Below are 17,960 nucleotides of genomic sequence, written 5' to 3'. Positions count from 1 at the left end.
GTAGCCAGAAAGCACTTCTCAGCCTATTATGCAAGGCCCGATTTGCCTAATAAGCGAAGTTGTCATGAATTAATGTTTTTTCGACTACCTAACCTACCTAACCTAACCTAACCTAACTTTTTCGGGTACCTATTCTAACCTAACCAATAAAGATAGGTTAGGTTAGGTAGGGTTGGTTAGGTTCGGTCATATATCTACGTTAATTTTAACTCCAATAAAAAATTGACCTCATACATAATGAAATGGGAAACTTTATCATTTCATAAGAATAAAATTAGAGAAAATATATTATTTCAGGAAAACTTTGCTTATTAGGCAAATCGGGCCCTGCATAGTAGGCTGAGAAGTGTGTTCTGGCTACTAGGTACGACATATATATATACACACACATATATATATGCTCAAGATAACACCTATTTCAAGACTCCAGAGAATAAAGCTACATCAAAGCTCCATTGAAGAATGCACACTTTCCACAAACAAGTCATTCTAATCAACAGAAATACTGCGTTCTATACTGCTTGTTCTACTCCCGCACACACAACGATTTTTTGAATGAATGTTTACATTATATTTTTACTTCGAGCCACATTTCAAGCATTCTAGACTTGATCTTGTGCCAGAGATATGAATAGTTAGTGAGCGGGACCATTAAAAGTAAATGCTTAAACTTTTCGAGCCATTCACGTATAATTTTGATTTTCATGTGTCAAGCGGAATGCTTCAAGAACTCACATCTCAACTGCCAGAAAACAAATGTTGCTGACCCTGGATAAGTTTAAGTAACTACTTAATAGAAGACTTGATAATATTCAGATTTATGCAATAATCATCAGTGTAATTTTCATCAGAACTGCCTCAGTGACCTTCCTACCTCTGTCATGTCACTGTTAGTTTGGGTGGATGAAGGAAGAATCCACCTTAATACAAATATACGATAAGGTATATCAGATATATTTGGTTTCCGTGGCGCAGTGGTAAGTCACTCAGCCAGCGCTTCGTAAGCGTTTTGGCCTGGGTTCGTATCCTGGCTGGGAATGATTGACCGGGCGCCAATTCTTAATCGTGGCCTCTGTTCACCCAGCAGTGAATGGTTATCTGGTTGTTACACCATTTGTTGGGTCATATTCCGGGGAAAATTCGGTTTAAGGACCTGCCGGAAACGCTGTGCGTACTAGTGGCTGTACATGAATGTAAGAACTCTTGTATATATAAAAAATAAAAAACTAAATAAAAAGGTTGGAATGATGAATTTAGGGAATTCCAAAACATATGTATCTCCGTCATCTCTCCGTTGGCACAACCAACGGAGAAATGACTGGTTCCCCAGAGATGGTTGGCTACCCCAGAGATGGTTGGCTACCCCAGAGATGGTTGGCTACCCCAGAGATGGTTGGCTACCCCAGAGATGGTTGGCTACCCCAGAGATGGTTGGCTACCACAGAGATGGTTGGCTACCCCAGAGATGGTTGGCTACCACAGAGATGGTTGGCTACCACAGAGATGGTTGGCTACCCCAGAGATGGTTGGCTACCCCAGAGATGATTGGCTACCCCAGAGATGGTTGGCTACCACAGAGATGGTTGGCTACCACAGAGATGGTTGGCTACCACAGAGATGGTTGGCTACCACAGAGATGGTTGGCTACCACAGAGATGGTTGGCTACCCCAGAGATGATTGGCTACCACAGAGATGGTTGGCTACCCCAGAGATGATTGGCTACCACATAGATGGTTGGCTACCACAGAGATGATTGGCAACCACAGAGATGGTTGGCTACCAGAGATGGTTGGCTACCACAGAGATGATTGGCAACCACAGAGATGGTGGGCTACCAGAGATGGTTGGCTACCAGAGATGGTTGGCTACCACAGAGATGATTGGCAACCACAGAGATGGTTGGCTACCAGAGATGGTTGGCTACCAGAGATGGTTGGCTACCAGAGATGGTTGGCTACCACAGAGATGATTGGCAACCACAGAGATGGTTGGCTACCAGAGATGGTTGGCTACCAGAGATGGTTGGCTACCAGAGATGGTTGGCTACCACAGAGATGATTGGCAACCACAGAGATGGTTGGCTACCAGAGATGGTTGGCTACCACAGAGATGATTGGCAACCACAGAGATGGTTGGCTACCACAGAGATGGTTGGCTACCAGAGATGGTTGGCTACCACAGAGATGAATGGCAACCACAGAGATGGTTGGCTACCAGAGATGGTTGGCTACCACAGAGATGATTGGCAACCACAGAGATGGTTGGCTACCACAGAGATGATTGGCTACCACAGAGATGATTGGCAACCACAGAGATGGTTGGCTACCCCAGAGATGATTGGCTACCACAGACATGGTTGGCTAACACATATCACATGTAGCACTACCAATTAATATCATCAGTACATAAAAAGATTTAAGAGTGAGAAAGACAACATTGCGACATCAAAAATCACTGATGACCATAAAAATATGTTTATACATTTTGTAGTGAAAATATAAAACTAAAAAGATCATACAAATGGGGTAACGAACGTTATTGAAGATTCCTATGGGACCCATAATATATGTAATATATTCTGAGTGATATATTCAACGGTGTACAACAGTACAATGTGTTTCGGTCAGATGAGATTGAAACTGACCTAACTACAGCAGTAAGACATGTGTACACCCTGTGACTAATGTTACAAATATGCACACTGTAACTCAAGTGTACAGTGTACATTTACTGTAACTCCTGATTATAACTCCTGTAACTGATTGCAACTCCTGTAACTGATTGTAACCTCTGTAAATGATTGTAACTCCTGTAAATGATTGTAACTCCTGTAAATGATTGTAACTCCTGTAAATGATTGTAACTCCTGTAACTGATTGTAACCTCTGTAACTGATTGCAACTCCTGTAAATGATTGTAACTCCTGTAAATGATTGTAACTCCTGTAAATGATTGTAACTCCTGTAAATGATTGTAACTCCTGTAACTGATTGACAAATCTCTTAAAATGAGTGTTATGATGGTCTATTTAACAAATGCTACGACAATCTCTAACACGGAACACCGAAACTGTACGTTGCTCAGTTTCTCTCTTACAGAACTTCTCTCTCATGGTACTCTGCCAGATGAAATAAACATCTTTCTGTATGTTCCCAAGTATTGCCGAACTTCCCAAGTATTGTATTGCTTATTCCATTCCCAAGTATTGCTGAACTTTTTGTCCTCCTCTGATAACTATGAAGCTGTCGCCTTAAACACACTATAAAACACAATGTTTGGTTATATTCTCATTGACATTCCAGCCAACGAACAAGACACTTATAATTTTCAATTTGCCCCCTTTCATCCCCCCCCCCAGAAAAAGATTATTCAATGATGCAGGCGATGAGTCACAATAACGTGGCTAAAGTAAGTTGACCAGACCACACATTAGAAGGTGAAGGGACGACGACGTTTCAGTCCGTCCTGGACCATTCTCAAGTCGATTCTATATCGTCGAAGGGACTATATCTTTTTCTATATCGATTCTATATCGAAGATTCTATATCGGTGAAGGGACGTCGTCATCCCTTCACCTTCTAGTGTGTGGTCTGGTCAACATTATTCAGTGATACTCTTGTGGAGGAATCTATTTAGTACTATAACTCACGAGGTACCTCTCTTCTATCTCTCTCTGTTTCTTGATACTTTCAAAGTTTTTGTGACGAACTTCAACGCAGCAAACTTTTTAGAGATTTTTTTCCTACCACAGACGCGGCCACACATTTACATTGCTAACCAGAATATATACATTTTCTTCTGTCTTCCATGGACAGGGTTAGAGATCTGTTAAGCATATAATTCAGTGATTTATTGAACATTCAACCACAGGTGATTGTAGTGCTTTTAAAATGCTAAGCTAACCTCTGAATTTAATACACAGATTTACGTCTGTCCTACATACACAGTGTTCGAGGTGTCTATTTACATAGTGCCATTAATGCGCGTTTACAAAGGAGAAATGCAATTCCGACCAGCTTCCACATACCCTGTATACAAATACACACACATATACATATATACACACATACCTACACATATCCACACATACCTACACATATCCACATATATATACATACAACTATGTCTCTCCTACTTTGACAGGGTAAGATTGCCTCTATAGAAACTAGTGTGATATTAAATACCTAACCACTGAAAGTGATTAAGATACTTTAATAAATTCAAGTTATAGATGCATGTATTGTATACCAGATGTATTACATATTGTATAGGTCCAATACATTGTAAAACAGATGTATTACATATTCAATCTTGGGTTTTAAGAGAATTGCATAGAAGAGAAGCGTGCTCCGTCATTGCTAGATACCTACATATTTCTTCTCAGGTATGGAAACTAGCTATGAAATTATGCCCTCTCTGAAAATTTTCACAAAAAATGAACTCAAAAAGGCACTGTGTTTAACCCTATAATATTTGCTATCTCTCACGATCCATTATTGAAACAGTTAATAGCCAGTCTAACTGGCTGTTGCAGCAGGCAGTAATAAAGCCAATGTCTTTTGTTATGTTGATGCTCTAGTTCTTCTCGCAAAGATAAAAAAGACCATGGAAAACTTGACTGAAATACATAAAAGATGTAGTGCAGAACTCACCATAATTCTCAATCAGGTCAAATGTGAATAATAACTTTTAACTCACTGGACACGTTTCTACGATGTTCAAAATGAAAATTATTAGGCTGAAAGATTTCAGTAACGTATTCTGGAAATCATCTTGGATATATTATATACTCGGAATCCCGCTTGTCAATTTTCCTGTTAGAAATCTGATAGTCAGAAGAAATGACAGTGTGAGTTAATTTGGTCATCATAATATCTGGTCGAAAATAAAGTCATTTAACAGTTAATGTTAAAGCTTTTATGGATGGGAACTATGAGATCTACACAATACTGACCGTGGAAAGTTTACTTAATTTGTTATTGCGTAAATGTTCAAGATATATCATGGGAATCCATTCTCACACTCGTTGCAATCTCCTATCTTGCCTGTTCTCCACACCAACATATTAAAAAATAATTCGCAAACAAATATATTTTTAGTCTAAAAGTAATCATTACGTCCGACAAACTCAATCAACACTTTTTTTCAGGAACTCACTTACAACTGGCCATTCTTAACTTTTCCAGAAATATCTGACTACTACAAATACAACATGAGTGATGTAAATAATGATTTAGCAAGTCTACAGGATATAATACAATTCAGGTGAGAGAGCAGGGACATACCCAGCTGGATATGTGTAATTATGAAGGAACTACAGTCACAAAGAGATGGTTTTTGATTTAGCCTTGTGCTCAGTAAATGACTTCTCCCCAATCCCCCACTCCCCTCTCCCCCTCTCCCCTTTTCCCCCCTCCCCTTTCTCCTCTCTCCCCTTGCCGTCGTTCGTCTTCCCCCTCCCTTTGGTCATCCCTCCCATTTGTCACAGTCCACCCCTCACTGGTCATAATCCTTGGGGTCAAGAGGTCCTCTCTTGGCCTTCTCTATTTGCCACTCCATTTTCCCACTCATTTCCCCCACTCGTTTCCCCTCTTCCCCTGCCTTGCTTCTACCAGTGACGAATTGAGGAGCCATAAACCGTAGGTCTCAAATTTCGTTGGATGGCTGGTTAGCAGCTGGTCCCACGAGGGGTTGTTCTGCTTTTTCCAGTACAGGAGTTTTCTGTCCAGAGGAATTGACCCTTATGGTCAAGCCTGGTTCTGATTGATTGCAGCCATGGAGGCCTTGGATTCTTGGCCCTTGTTGCCTTAGGACTGAAGGGGCGGAGTTCCCAAGGTAGGGCCTGTCCATTCCATTGGCCAAGCTTCCATAGCACCCAGTTATGTTTAAATCCATTGGGTATAGGCCTAGAGAGGCGGGGCTTATTGGGCCTAGAAACTAGGTGGGTGGAGTTTGTTGTTCACTGGTAGAATTTAAGGAAATATTAAAGTCAGTGTGTTTTGGGGATTCAACTGGGGGGGTACAGATCTCCTGATCTATAGGGCAAGCCATTCAACATCATTGGCGGGTCTCAGCAGTTAAGGTTAAGTGTGCTGGAGTATAATGTCCATCATTGGTCATACCATTGCCTCGTAGGAGATTATATTAGAGTAGGATATATTTTTAATTTTGATTTCAATTATAGTGTTTAAATAAATAAAGTGTATTAAGGTTAATTTGTGTTTAGTTATTTGTTCCCTTTGATTAATGTTGCGTTATTCATTCTTATTTGTGGTTTTCATTTGCTGTGCTACAAATCCCCATGTGTTCCCCTCCATTTTATGGATATTAGAGCTGTCCTTGAATCCTCAATCAGTAAAGATTACATTTTTTACTCCCAAGCATTTTACTCAGGTCCTCATACCCTTTGAGTTTCATGATTACTGATCTCTTTCCTTCCTGGGAGGTCAATAAAAGACACATACAGATTCTAAACAGGGAGGTGGTGGCAGTGTTTAATGAGTTTTTATTTAGTAATATTAAATTAATAATCCCTTCTTCTTGTTCCCCCATCATTTAATATTTCTGAGTTAACTAATTAGCCTGTAGTTCAATAGGGGGTCACATTGATCTGCAAGCAGTGTTCAGCTGGGGTATTGAGAGGGAGTAAAAAGGGTAAAAGAGAAGAAAGGGTTATTACAGCCTGTTGTACACCTGTTTAGTCCAGCCTTTAGTGTAATGATTTTTGTAAGTTATTATGAATAAAGTTTCTAGATTATATTCCATCGTAGGACCTCTAGTTTTTGCCATGTATATAAACATTTATTTTACACCAACATTTGTAAATCTGTACATGATACAACAAAAAATAGAGCTGGAAATAAATTTCGAAATGAGTAAGATTTAAAGGTAGATCTAGAACAGATTTTAAAATAGACAAAAAATAAACAAATTAAGTTTAGTGTTTAAAAATACAAGGTTTTGAGCCAAGGTAATGGCAAGTATTTCCATATATTATGTAGACAATGCTTAGATTACGAAATTTTAATGTGAAAAAGATCAGGTTTGTCATGATGAGTAGGGACCTGAAAATGAAAGTCAACCAATGGAAAAAAATATGCAGAACAAGGCCAGTAGAATCTGGGGATTTATTTCTATAAACGTTAACAAAAAGAAATGTAAATACAGGGATATATACACACCGATATATCTACCCCACTTTCCAGTGTACATACACTGGAAGCTGACATTGATCCTAGAATAAGATGAAGACTAAAGTATTCGATATGGTTGGTTAACAAACCAAATACATATAATATAAACGAATCCACATCTAATATAATAATACATTATAATAATATTGTAATACTTTCGCTGTATCATGACTTTTAGAGGGGCGACCTTTACGTAATGCTGCTCATTTTTGGCTTCAGTATTACTAAACGGACATAAATTTTCTTGAATGTATACATAAATAATTTACAATAGTCATCCCATCCACGAGGAACCTCCCGTACGGAGAGAGAGATTAAGAAAGCTTAATTTACATTTTGTGGGTAAAGTTTACATATTGAAGTAATATTACATATTAGTTTACATATTGAAGTAATATTATATATTAGTTTACATATTGAAGTAATATTACATATTAGTTTACATATTGAAGTAATATTACATATTAGTTTACATATTGAAGTAATATTACATATTAGTTTACATATTGAAGTAATATTATATATCAGTTTACATATTGAAGTAATATTACATATTAGTTTACATATTGAAGTAATATTACATATTAGTTTACATATTGAAGTAATATTACATATTAGTTTACATATTGAAGTAATATTACATATTAGTTTACATATTGAAGTAATATTACATATTAGTATACATATTGAAGTAAACAAGTGGATAAAAAGGAATAACTAGGCAATTTTAAACAGATTGCAAACATGTAAACCAAAAATTTAACACAAGATATTGAACATGAATGCAATCATTTTTAGACTCGTTGAAGACCTGGATAAACTGAGGTTCCAAATTAGGACGGTTCATATATAGTATAAGTAACTTGCAAATATAATTGACGCTTGACTGCTGAATTGTTTCAAGCTATGGTTAGACATAGAAATTGGCTCTCATCCGCCAATAAGCCTTTTTCAGCTTCTTTCATATTTTTGTTCCTATTGTCTTTGAAGTTAATATTATTAGCCAAAGCTTGAAACTGTTATTTATTTATTGCACTTAAAGCTAGCAATGAGAGCTAGTACTGCGAGCTAGCAAGCCCTGAAAACTAGTACTGGGAACTAGCTAGACATTACAGCTAGCGCTGTGGTAGCTAGTTATCCCTGGAAACTAGCGCTTCGAGCTAGCAATCCCTGGAAACTAGTGCATACAGCTAGCAATCACTGGAAACTAGTGCATACAGCTAGCAATCCCTGAAAACTAGCACTAGGGAGCTACCCATCCCTGGAAACTAGCTCTGGAAGTTACCCCAAGGGCTAGTTGTACGATCGTCAGTGTGCACCAACGAGGTGGGCGGGAAGAGAAAAAATATTGAAGAAATATCGGGAGAATAATTTATTTTATTACAAAGACGCAGCATTTCTCTCTCTCTCTCTCTCTCTCTCTCTCTCAGGCTGCTGCATCTCTCTGGCTGTCAGCTCCGAAAGTTTATAACAAGGAACACCTGGAGGCGTTGTCTGGGGTCTCTCCCTTAATATTCACTTCACCTATCTCAATATTCACGTCTCCTACCTCAATATTCACGTCTTTTACCTCAATATTCACGTCTCCTATCTCAATATTCACGTCTTTTACCTCAATATTCACGTCTCCTACCTCAATATTCACGTCTTTTACCTCAATATTCACGTCTCCTACCTCAATATTCACGTCTTTTACCTCAATATTCACGTCTCCTATCTCAATATTCACGTCTTTTACCTCAATATTCACGTCTCCTACCTCAATATTCACGTCTTTTACCTCAATATTCACGTCTCCTACCTCAATATTCACGTCTTTTACCTCAATATTCACGTCTCTTACCTCAAAATACTCGTCTCTTCCCTCAGTTTATTCGTATTTTCCCTCAGTATATTCATCTCTTCCCTCAGTATACTCGTTTCATCCCTCAGTATAATCATCTTTTCCCTCAGTATATGGTAGGAAAGACGAGGGGATGGTGGAGTTGGAGATGATGGGGATGAGGTGACACGGGTTACCTTGAGGTTACCTTGAGGTGCTTCCGGGGCTTAACGTCCCCGCGGCCCGGTCGTCGACCAGGCCTCCTGGTTGTCGGACTGATCAACCAGGCTGTTGGACGCGGCTGCTCGCAGCCTGACGTATGTTAATCTGCTTGACCATCACGACCGGACTAGGGAAGTGATAGCCGAAGCTATTTGAACCATTTCCCCACCGGCACTAAGATGTAATCCTGGGCATAGCATTTTTCAAATCACCTCATTCTTTGGGGCACACGTGAGAAACACAAATGCAAACAAGCCTGAATGGTCCCCAGGACTATATGCAACTGAAAACTCACACCCCAGAAGTGACTCGAACCCATACTCCCAGGAGCAACGCAAATGGTAACTACAGGACGCCTTAATCCGCTTGACCATCACGACTGGACTGACGGGAATGGAGAATGGTGTGAAGAACAAGGGGACAGGGGCAAGATTGCTGAGCCACAACAACGCGTGGCCGGGTACAGCTAGAATATCAATAAAAATAAAAAGGTTCGATTGTGCATAACCGCAAATCTCCGGAAGTTCTTCACTGATTGTTTTTAAATTTTCACACAAAGTTCCATTCGCATCCGAGCAGTTTTCAATATACATACTATATAGATGTCACGTCTGTGACGGTAAAAAAAACATGCTTTTTCTGAAAAATTGTTTTTTTCTCGTGTTTTTCATGCGAGGGAAATCTTCAAAACCTCTTTACCGATTGCTTTGAAATTTTGAAAACGTTGCATTCGAATTGACGCGTCTTTTTATATATCTACTATAAACATACCTCACCTGTGACAGGAAAAACATGCTTTTTAAAAAAAAAAACGCCATCCGTTGGACGTAAGAGCAACACACGCTGTAATCTCCAAAAGTTCTTTACCAATAGCTTTGAAATTTTGACACAACGTTGCATTCAAAAAGGCGCGCTTTTTTATATACCTACTATATAGATGCCTCCCATGTGACAGGTAAAACCAAGTTTTTTTGAAAAACAGCGCCATCTGTTGAACATAATAGCAACATGCACACTATACTAAATATGTCACTATTTCCATTTTCAATGTTTCCGATTGCATTGATAAATTATATTTTCATAGATTTCTATTTATTTTACTTTTTATTTAATTATTTTGTGTGACATTATACTGGAATGGAGCTGTGTTGTTTACCATACCGTTCATTTCATAAATATAAGCATAGATGCCACACCTGTGACAGGTAAAGCTATGCTTTTCTTGAAATACAGCGCCATCTGTTGCATGTAAGAGCAACACACATGCTATACTAAATATGTTACAATTCCATTTCAATGTTTCTGATTGCATTGATAAATGGATTTTTCATAGATTTTGATTTATTTTCATTTTGCTTTAATTACTTTGCGTGAATTGCGTTGGAATTGAGCTGTGTTGTTTACCATAACGTTCATTTTATGAGTATAGTTATTTTTTTATTTTTTCATATTTTCATTTAATTTTTTTAACTGTTTTTCCTTATATTTCCGTGATGGGAACATCAAGTGATCATTTAATGTTCCCAATTTTGTAAAGGGAACATCAGACCATTTGAGAAGGCATCGGACGATATAGTGGGGATGACAAGGGGGATGTAAGTGAGAGATGGTGGGGAGGACGAGGGGACAAGGGAGGGGGTAATGGTGGGGAAGGACGAGGGGACGGTGGAGTTTGGGATGGTGGGGACGAGATGGGGGAATGGAGAATGGTGGGGAGGACAAAGGGACAAGGGAATGGGGCATGGTGGGAAGGAAGAGGAGATGGTGGAGTGGGGAATGGTTGGGAGGACTCGGGGACAGGGAAGGCTGCTGTGGCTCAGTAATGCATATGCGTTGCTGAGCTATAGCAGTGTGTGGCCGGGTACTGCTAGTAAATATATATAAGAAAGCTGCATGAGCGCAGAAGCCTTAGATCACTAAGAACTATTTGACGTGGTACTTATTTACTGCTAGGTGAACAAGGGCATCAGGATGAAAGACACTGCCAATTTGTTTCCGCCTCCGCCGTTAATCGAAACCAGACCATTCGGACTACGACCCCCGAGCGCTGTCTACTCAGCCCGAGACCCTCAATCAACTCAGCCTGTCTACTCAGCCTCTCAACCGTCAATCAACTTGTGTACAGGTTCCTGAGCCTATTGGGCTCTATCATATCTACACTTGAAACTGTGTATGGAGTCAGCCTCCACCACATCACTTCCTAATGCATTCCATTTGTCAACCACTCTGACACTAAAAAAGTTCTTTCTAATATCTCTGTGGCTCATTTGGGCACTCAGTTTCCACCTGTGTCCCCTAGTGCGTGTGCCCCTTGTGTTAAATAACCTGTCTTTATCAACCCTGACTAGTACCTCTCAGCTCGGGTACTAGTCTGGTAGCAAACCTTTGAACCTTTTCCAGTTTAGTCTTATGCTTGACTAGACATGGACTCCATGCTGGAGCCGCATACTCCAGGATTGTTCTGACATATGTGGTATATAATGTTCTTAAAGATTCCCTACACAAGTTTTTAAAGACCGTTCGTATGTTAGCCAAACTGGCATATGCTGCTGATGTTATCCTCTTGATTTGAGCTTCAGGGGACAGATCTGGCGTGATATCAACCCCCAGGTCTTTCTCTCTCTCACACACACACACACATTGTGTGTGTGTGTGTGTGTGTGTGTGTGTGTGTGTGTGTGTGTGTGTGTGTGTGTGTGTGTGTGTGTGTGTGTGTGTGTGTATGTGTGTGTGTGTGTGTGTGTGTGTGTGTGTGTGTGTGTGTGTGTGTGTGTGTGTATGTGTGTGTGTGTGTGTGTGTGTGTGTGTGTGTGTGTGTGTGTATGTGTGTGTGTGTGTGTGTGTGTGTGTGTGTGTGTGTGTGTGTGTGTGTGTGTGTGTGTGTGTGTGTGTGTGTGTGTGTGTGTGTGTGTGTGTGTGTATCTGTGTGTAGCTCATGAAAAAATTTACACGTAAATAAAATTATTATGTACAACGATGATCGAAAATGAAACAAGAAATTATTTGAGTGCTCACGTGAAAATCAACTTATCTCTAAAATTATAATCATAGATATATAATACTTGAATATTTAAACAAGATATGTAGGTGAAAGGCATAAAGGTGAAAAAAACAATTTCTCTGTAATTTTGGCTAACGAACATAAGAATAAGTGGACACCTGCAGAAGGTCTAATTGTGCTTAAGCGACTCAAAAGGTGGCACGGGCATTGGACCAACCCGTTCTCGCAAATTTAATAAGTCAATATTGACTTATTAAATATGTGCATAGGTGACATACTTAACATAATAGATACCGTCGTCGTCCCTTCAATTTCTAGTGTGTGGTCTGGTCAACATAATAGATACCCTTAAAAAGATTCATAGAAAACACCGACCTTACCTAACCTTGTTAGTATCTTAAGATAAGCATCTTATTGCTTCGTAATTACAATTATTACCTAACCAATAATAGGTATAGGTTAAGTAATAATTGTAATTACGAAGGAATAAGATGCTTATCTTAAGATACTAACAAGGTTAGGTAAGGTCGGTGTTTTCTATGAATCTTTTTAAGGGTATCTATTATGTTTAGTATATCACTTATGCACGTAGTTAATAAGTCAATATTGACTTTACGAATTTGCGAGAACGGGTTGCATTGGACGACAGGTTGTTGTTTTAGATTCATCTACTCGGAACAAAGAGTTCCAAGTAGCACGGGCTATGGTGAGCCCTTAGTGGACTTACCTGGCACAGAGCGGGGGCTGGGGAGGGGGCAGCGACAGATTGATGATTGATTGATGAAGATTAAGGCTCCCAAAAGGTGGCACGGGCATGAATATAACAACCTGCCGTAAGGGGTTGTTGTGGTTGTTGTTTTAGATTAAGCTACTCAGAACGAAATGTCCATGTAGCACGGGCTATGGTGAGCCCGTAATTGAGTTCAGTTATTCGCGATAACCTTGTTACTCTGGGGACGACCGGAGGTAACACAGGATTTATACTCCTGGAAGGTCAGTTACATACAAAATAAAGTGAAAAGTAAAGCGAGAGTAAGAAGTAAAGAAAAAAGTGAGGTGATGGATCAATAAACTCGGCATACAGAGATAAGACCGGTGATCAGAACTCTGGCGACACTCAATTATGGGCTCACTATAGCCCGTGCTACATGGACAATTTGTTCTGATTAGCTAAATTTCAAACAACAACAACACTGTCAGAGGACCGCAGTGTGCGTGGTGGTCCGGGCAGTGGTGAACATCATAGCAGGATGATTGAAAAATAGTTGAGGGCTGGAGGCCAGACGCTGCCCATCACACTGTGTTTGGGGACCATAACAGAACAGACAGCCAGCCCTCATCTGCAGGTTATGGGCACCTTCACACCAAATGACCCTTCCTCCGTCTGTGTGCACTTACCAGTCCCTTAACCTTATGCCCCTAATATATATAATATAATAATATTATATAATATTATATATTATGATGGGTAATAGCTCTGAGAGACGTAAGGCTACGCAGGTCCCATCTTAGGCATAGAAATAATCCTGTGTAATATATCACCCGCTAAGAGGTCAAACCAAGTCGAAGTAGATCTTCTGCTCGAGACGCCAACACCAGGGTATCAACCCCTGAAGAGGTGTAACTCCGAGTCTTAGAAAACGAGAATAGAATCTCTGGATCTCTGTCTCGTGTGGCGGACAAAGATTTCGAGTCACTCCTATCGAGGAACAAAGTCGTTGAGGTAAAGACCTCTTCAGGTTGAAGGAGAGGTCTTTCCCTCACCGCCCAAGTGAGACACAGCTCAGGTGAGACACACGAGGCGGAGGAGCGAGTGGGGGCGGCGCAGCGGCCCAACTGACCCGAGAGCATAAAAGGCAGTTTTGGTGAGAATGGAGCGTTAACATGTTATTGTGCAGGCTTATGGGACAATAATATATTAAGGAGTGTATGTTGTTCATATGGCGTCCCGGTCAGCCTGTGTGAGGTGGTGTTGTCTGTGAGGTTGTGAGAGACCCCGCTGGGGGTAGGGGATGAGTTGAGGGGGTCCACTGGGGTAGGGGAAGAGTGAGGGGGTCCACTGGGGTAGGGGATGAGTGAGGGGGTCCACTGGGGTAGGGGATGAGTTGAGGGGGTCCACTGGGGTAGGGGATGAGTGAGGGGGTCCACTGGGGTAGGGGATGAGTGAGGGGGTCCGCTGGGGTTGGGGATGAGTTGAGGGGGTCCGCTGGGGGTAGGGGATGAGTTGAGGGGGTCCACTGGGGTAGGGGATGAGTTGAGGGGGTCCACTGGGGTAGGGGATGAGTGAGGGGGTCCACTGGGGTAGAGGAAGAGTGAGGGGGTCCACTGGGGTAGGGGATGAGTTGAGGGGGTCCACTGGGGTAGGGGATGAGTTGAGGGGGTCCACTGGGGTAGGGGATGAGTGAGGGGGTCCACTGGGGTAGGGGATGAGTTGAGGGGGTCCACTGGGGTAGGGGATGAGTGAGGGGGTCCACTGGGGTAGGGGATGAGTGAGGGGGTCCGCTGGGGTAGGGGATGAGTGAGGGGGTCCACTGGGGTAGAGGATGAGTGAGGGGGTCCGCTGGGGGTAGGGGATGAGTTGAGGGGGTCCACTGGGGTAGGGGATGAGTGAGGGGGTCCGCTGGGGGTAGGGGATGAGTTGAGGGGGTCCACTGGGGTAGGGGATGAGTGAGGGGGTCCGCTGGGGTAGGTGATGAGTGAGGGGGTCCGCTGGGGTAGGTGATGAGTGAGGGGGTCCGCTGGGGTAGGGGATGAGTGAGTGGGTCCGCTGGGGTAGGTGATGAGTGAGGGGGTCCGCTGGGGTAGGTGATGAGTGAGGGGGTCCGGTGGGGTAGGGAATGAATGAGGGGGTCCACTGGGGTAGGGGATGAGTGAGGGGGTCCACTGGGGTAGGGGATGAGTGAGGGGGTCCGCTAGGGTAGGGAATGAATGAGGGGGGTCCGCTGGGGTAGGTGATGAGTGAGGGGGTCCGCTGGGGTAGGTGATGAGTGAGGGGGTCCACTGGGGGAGGGGATGAGTGAGGGGGTCCACTGGGGTAGGGGATGAGTGAGGGGTCCGGTGGGGTAGGGGATGAGTGAGAGGGTCCGCTAGGGTAGGGAATGAATGAGGGGGGTCCGCTGGGGTAGGTGATGAGTGAGGGGGTCCACTGGGGTAGGGGATGAGTGAGGGGGTCCGCTGGGGTAGGGGATGGTGAGGGGGTCCGGTGGGGTAGGGGATGAGTGAGGGGGTCCGCTGGGGTAGGTGATGAGTGAGGGGGTCCGCTGGGGTTGGGGATGGTGAGGGGGTCCGGTGGGGTAGGGGATGAGTGAGGGGGTCCGCTGGGGTAGGGGATGGTGAGGGGGTCCGCTGGGGTAGGTGATGAGTGAGGGGGTCCGCTGGGGTAGGGGATGAGTGAGGGGGTCCGCTGGGGGAGGGGATGAGTGAGGGGGTCCGCTGGGGTAGGGGATGGTGAGGGGGTCCGGTGGGGTAGGGGATGATTGAGGGGGTCCGCTGGGGTAGGGGATGGTGAGGGGGGTCCGGTGGGGTAGGGGATGAGTGAGGGGGTCCGGTGGGGTAGGGGATGAGTGAGGGGGTCCGCTGGGGTAGGGGATGGTGAGGGGTTCCGCTGGGGTAGGTGATGAGTGAGGGGGTCCGCTGGGGTAGGGGATGGTGAGGGGGTCCGGTGGGGTAGGGGATGAGTGAGGGGGTCCACTGGGGTAGGGGATGAGTTGAGGGGGTCCACTGGGGTAGGGGATGAGTGTGGGGGTCCACTGGGGTAGGGGATGAGTGAGGGGGTCCACTGGGGTAGGGGATGAGTGAGGGGGTCCACTGGGGTAGGGGATGAGTGAGGGGGTCCACTGGGGAAGGGGATGAGTGAGGGGGTCCACTGGGGTAGGGGATGAGTGAGGGGGTCCGGTGGGGTAGGGGATGAGTGAGGGGGTCCGCTGGGGTAGGGGATGAGTGAGGGGTCCGGTGGGGTAGGGGATGAGTGAGGGGGTCCGCTGGGGTAGGGGATGAGTGAGGGGTCCGGTGGGGTAGGGGATGAGTGAGGGGGTCCGCTGGGGGAGGGGATGAGTGGGTGTGGCGCAAGTGGGTGTGGCGCAGGTGGGTGTGGTGCAGGTGAGTGTGGCGCAGGTGGGTGTGGTGCAGGTGGGTGTGACGCAGGTGGGTGTGGCGCAGGTGGGTGTGGTGCAGGTGGGTGTGGTGCAGGTGGGTGTGGCGCAGGTGGGTGTGGCGCAGGTGGGTGTGGCGCAGGTAGGTGTGGTGCAGGTGGATGTGGCGCAGGTGGATGTGGCGCAGGTGGGTGTGGCGCAGGTGGATGTGGCGCAGGTGGATGTGGCGCAGGTGGGTGTGGCGCAGGTGGGTGTGGCGCAGGTGGATGTGGCGCAGGTGGGTGTGGCGCAGGTGGGTGTGGCGCAGGTGGATGTGGCGCAGGTGGATGTGGCGCAGGTGGGTGTGGCGCAGGTGGATGTGGCGCAGGTGGGTGTGGTGCAGGTGGATGTGGTGCAGGTGGGTGTGGTGCAGGTGGGTGTGGTGTAGGTGGATGTGGCGCAGGTGGGTGTGGCGCAGGTGGATGTGGCGCAGGTGGATGTGGCGCAGGTGGGTGTGGTGCAGGTGGGTGTGGTGCAGGTGAGTGTGGTGCAGGTGAGTGTGGTGCAGGTGGGTGTGGTGCAGGTGGGTGTGGCGCAGGTGGGTGTGGTGCAGGTGGGTGTGGTGCAGGTGAGTATGGTGCAGGTGAGTGTGGTGCAGGTGAGTGTGGTGCAGGTGAGTGTGGTGCAGGTGAGTGTGGTGCTGGTGAGTGTGGTGCAGGTGAGTGTGGTGCAGGTGAGTGTGGTGCAGGTGAGTGTGGTGCAGGTGGGTGTGGTGCAGGTGAGTGTGGTGCAGGTGAGTGTGGTGCAGGTGGGTGTGGTGCAGGTGGGTGTGGCGCAGGTGAGTGTGGTGCAGGTGGGTGTGGTGCAGGTGGGTGTGGTGCAGGTGAGTGTGGTGCAGGTGAGTGTGGTGCAGGTGAGTGTGGTGCAGGTGAGTGTGGTGCAGGTGGGTGTGGTGCAGGTGAGTGTGGTGCAGGTGAGTGTGGTGCAGGTGGGTGTGGTGCAGGTGGGTGTGGTGCAGGTGGGTGTGGTGCAGGTGAGTGTGGTGCAGGTGAGTGTGGTGCAGGTGAGTGTGGTGCAGGTGAGTGTGGTGCAGGTGGGTGTGGTGCAGGTGAGTGTGGCGCAGGTGGGTGTGGTGCAGGTGGGTGTGGTGCAGGTGAGTATGGTGCAGGTGAGTGTGGTGCAGGTGAGTGTGGTGCAGGTGAGTGTGGTGCAGGTGAGTGTGGTGCAGGTGGGTGTGGTGCAGGTGAGTGTGGTGCAGGTGGGTGTGGTGCAGGTGGGTGTGGTGCAGGTGAGTATGGTGCAGGTGAGTGTGGTGCAGGTGAGTGTGGTGCAGGTGAGTGTGGTGCAGGTGAGTGTGGTGCAGGTGGGTGTGGTGCAGGTGGGTGTGGTGCAGGTGGATGTGGTGCAGGTGGGTGTGGTGCAGGTGGGTGTGGTGTAGGTGGATGTGGCGCAGGTGGGTGTGGCGCAGGTGGATGTGGCGCAGGTGGATGTGGCGCAGGTGGGTGTGGTGCAGGTGGGTGTGGTGCAGGTGAGTGTGGTGCAGGTGAGTGTGGTGCAGGTGAGTGTGGTGCAGGTGGGTGTGGTGCAGGTGGGTGTGGCGCAGGTGGGTGTGGTGCAGGTGGGTGTGGTGCAGGTGGGTATGGTGCAGGTG

The 17,960-nt window shown here is 45.3% G+C and overlaps 1 protein-coding gene across 1 annotated transcript in view; it reads left to right on the top strand.

The window, feature by feature from the left end:
- Nucleotides 1–1,896: 1,896 nt before the first annotated feature.
- LOC138371692 (glutamine-rich protein 2-like) overlaps nucleotides 1,897–17,960 on the top strand; it is a 53,942-nt gene continuing 37,878 nt past the window's right edge. Inside the window, exons 1-3 of the mRNA XM_069336704.1 lie at nucleotides 1,897–2,223; nucleotides 16,323–16,742; nucleotides 17,763–17,867. Coding sequence (XP_069192805.1) covers nucleotides 1,897–2,223; nucleotides 16,323–16,742; nucleotides 17,763–17,867 — 852 coding nt within the window. The remainder of the gene's footprint in view (nucleotides 2,224–16,322; nucleotides 16,743–17,762; nucleotides 17,868–17,960) is intronic.

Source organism: Procambarus clarkii, chromosome 36 (genome assembly GCF_040958095.1).
Source record: "Procambarus clarkii isolate CNS0578487 chromosome 36, FALCON_Pclarkii_2.0, whole genome shotgun sequence".
In the NCBI taxonomy this organism is placed as follows: Eukaryota; Metazoa; Arthropoda; class Malacostraca; order Decapoda; family Cambaridae; genus Procambarus; species Procambarus clarkii.
Note: the sequence above shows the minus strand (reverse complement) of the source record. Positions and strands in the feature narration are given on the sequence as shown.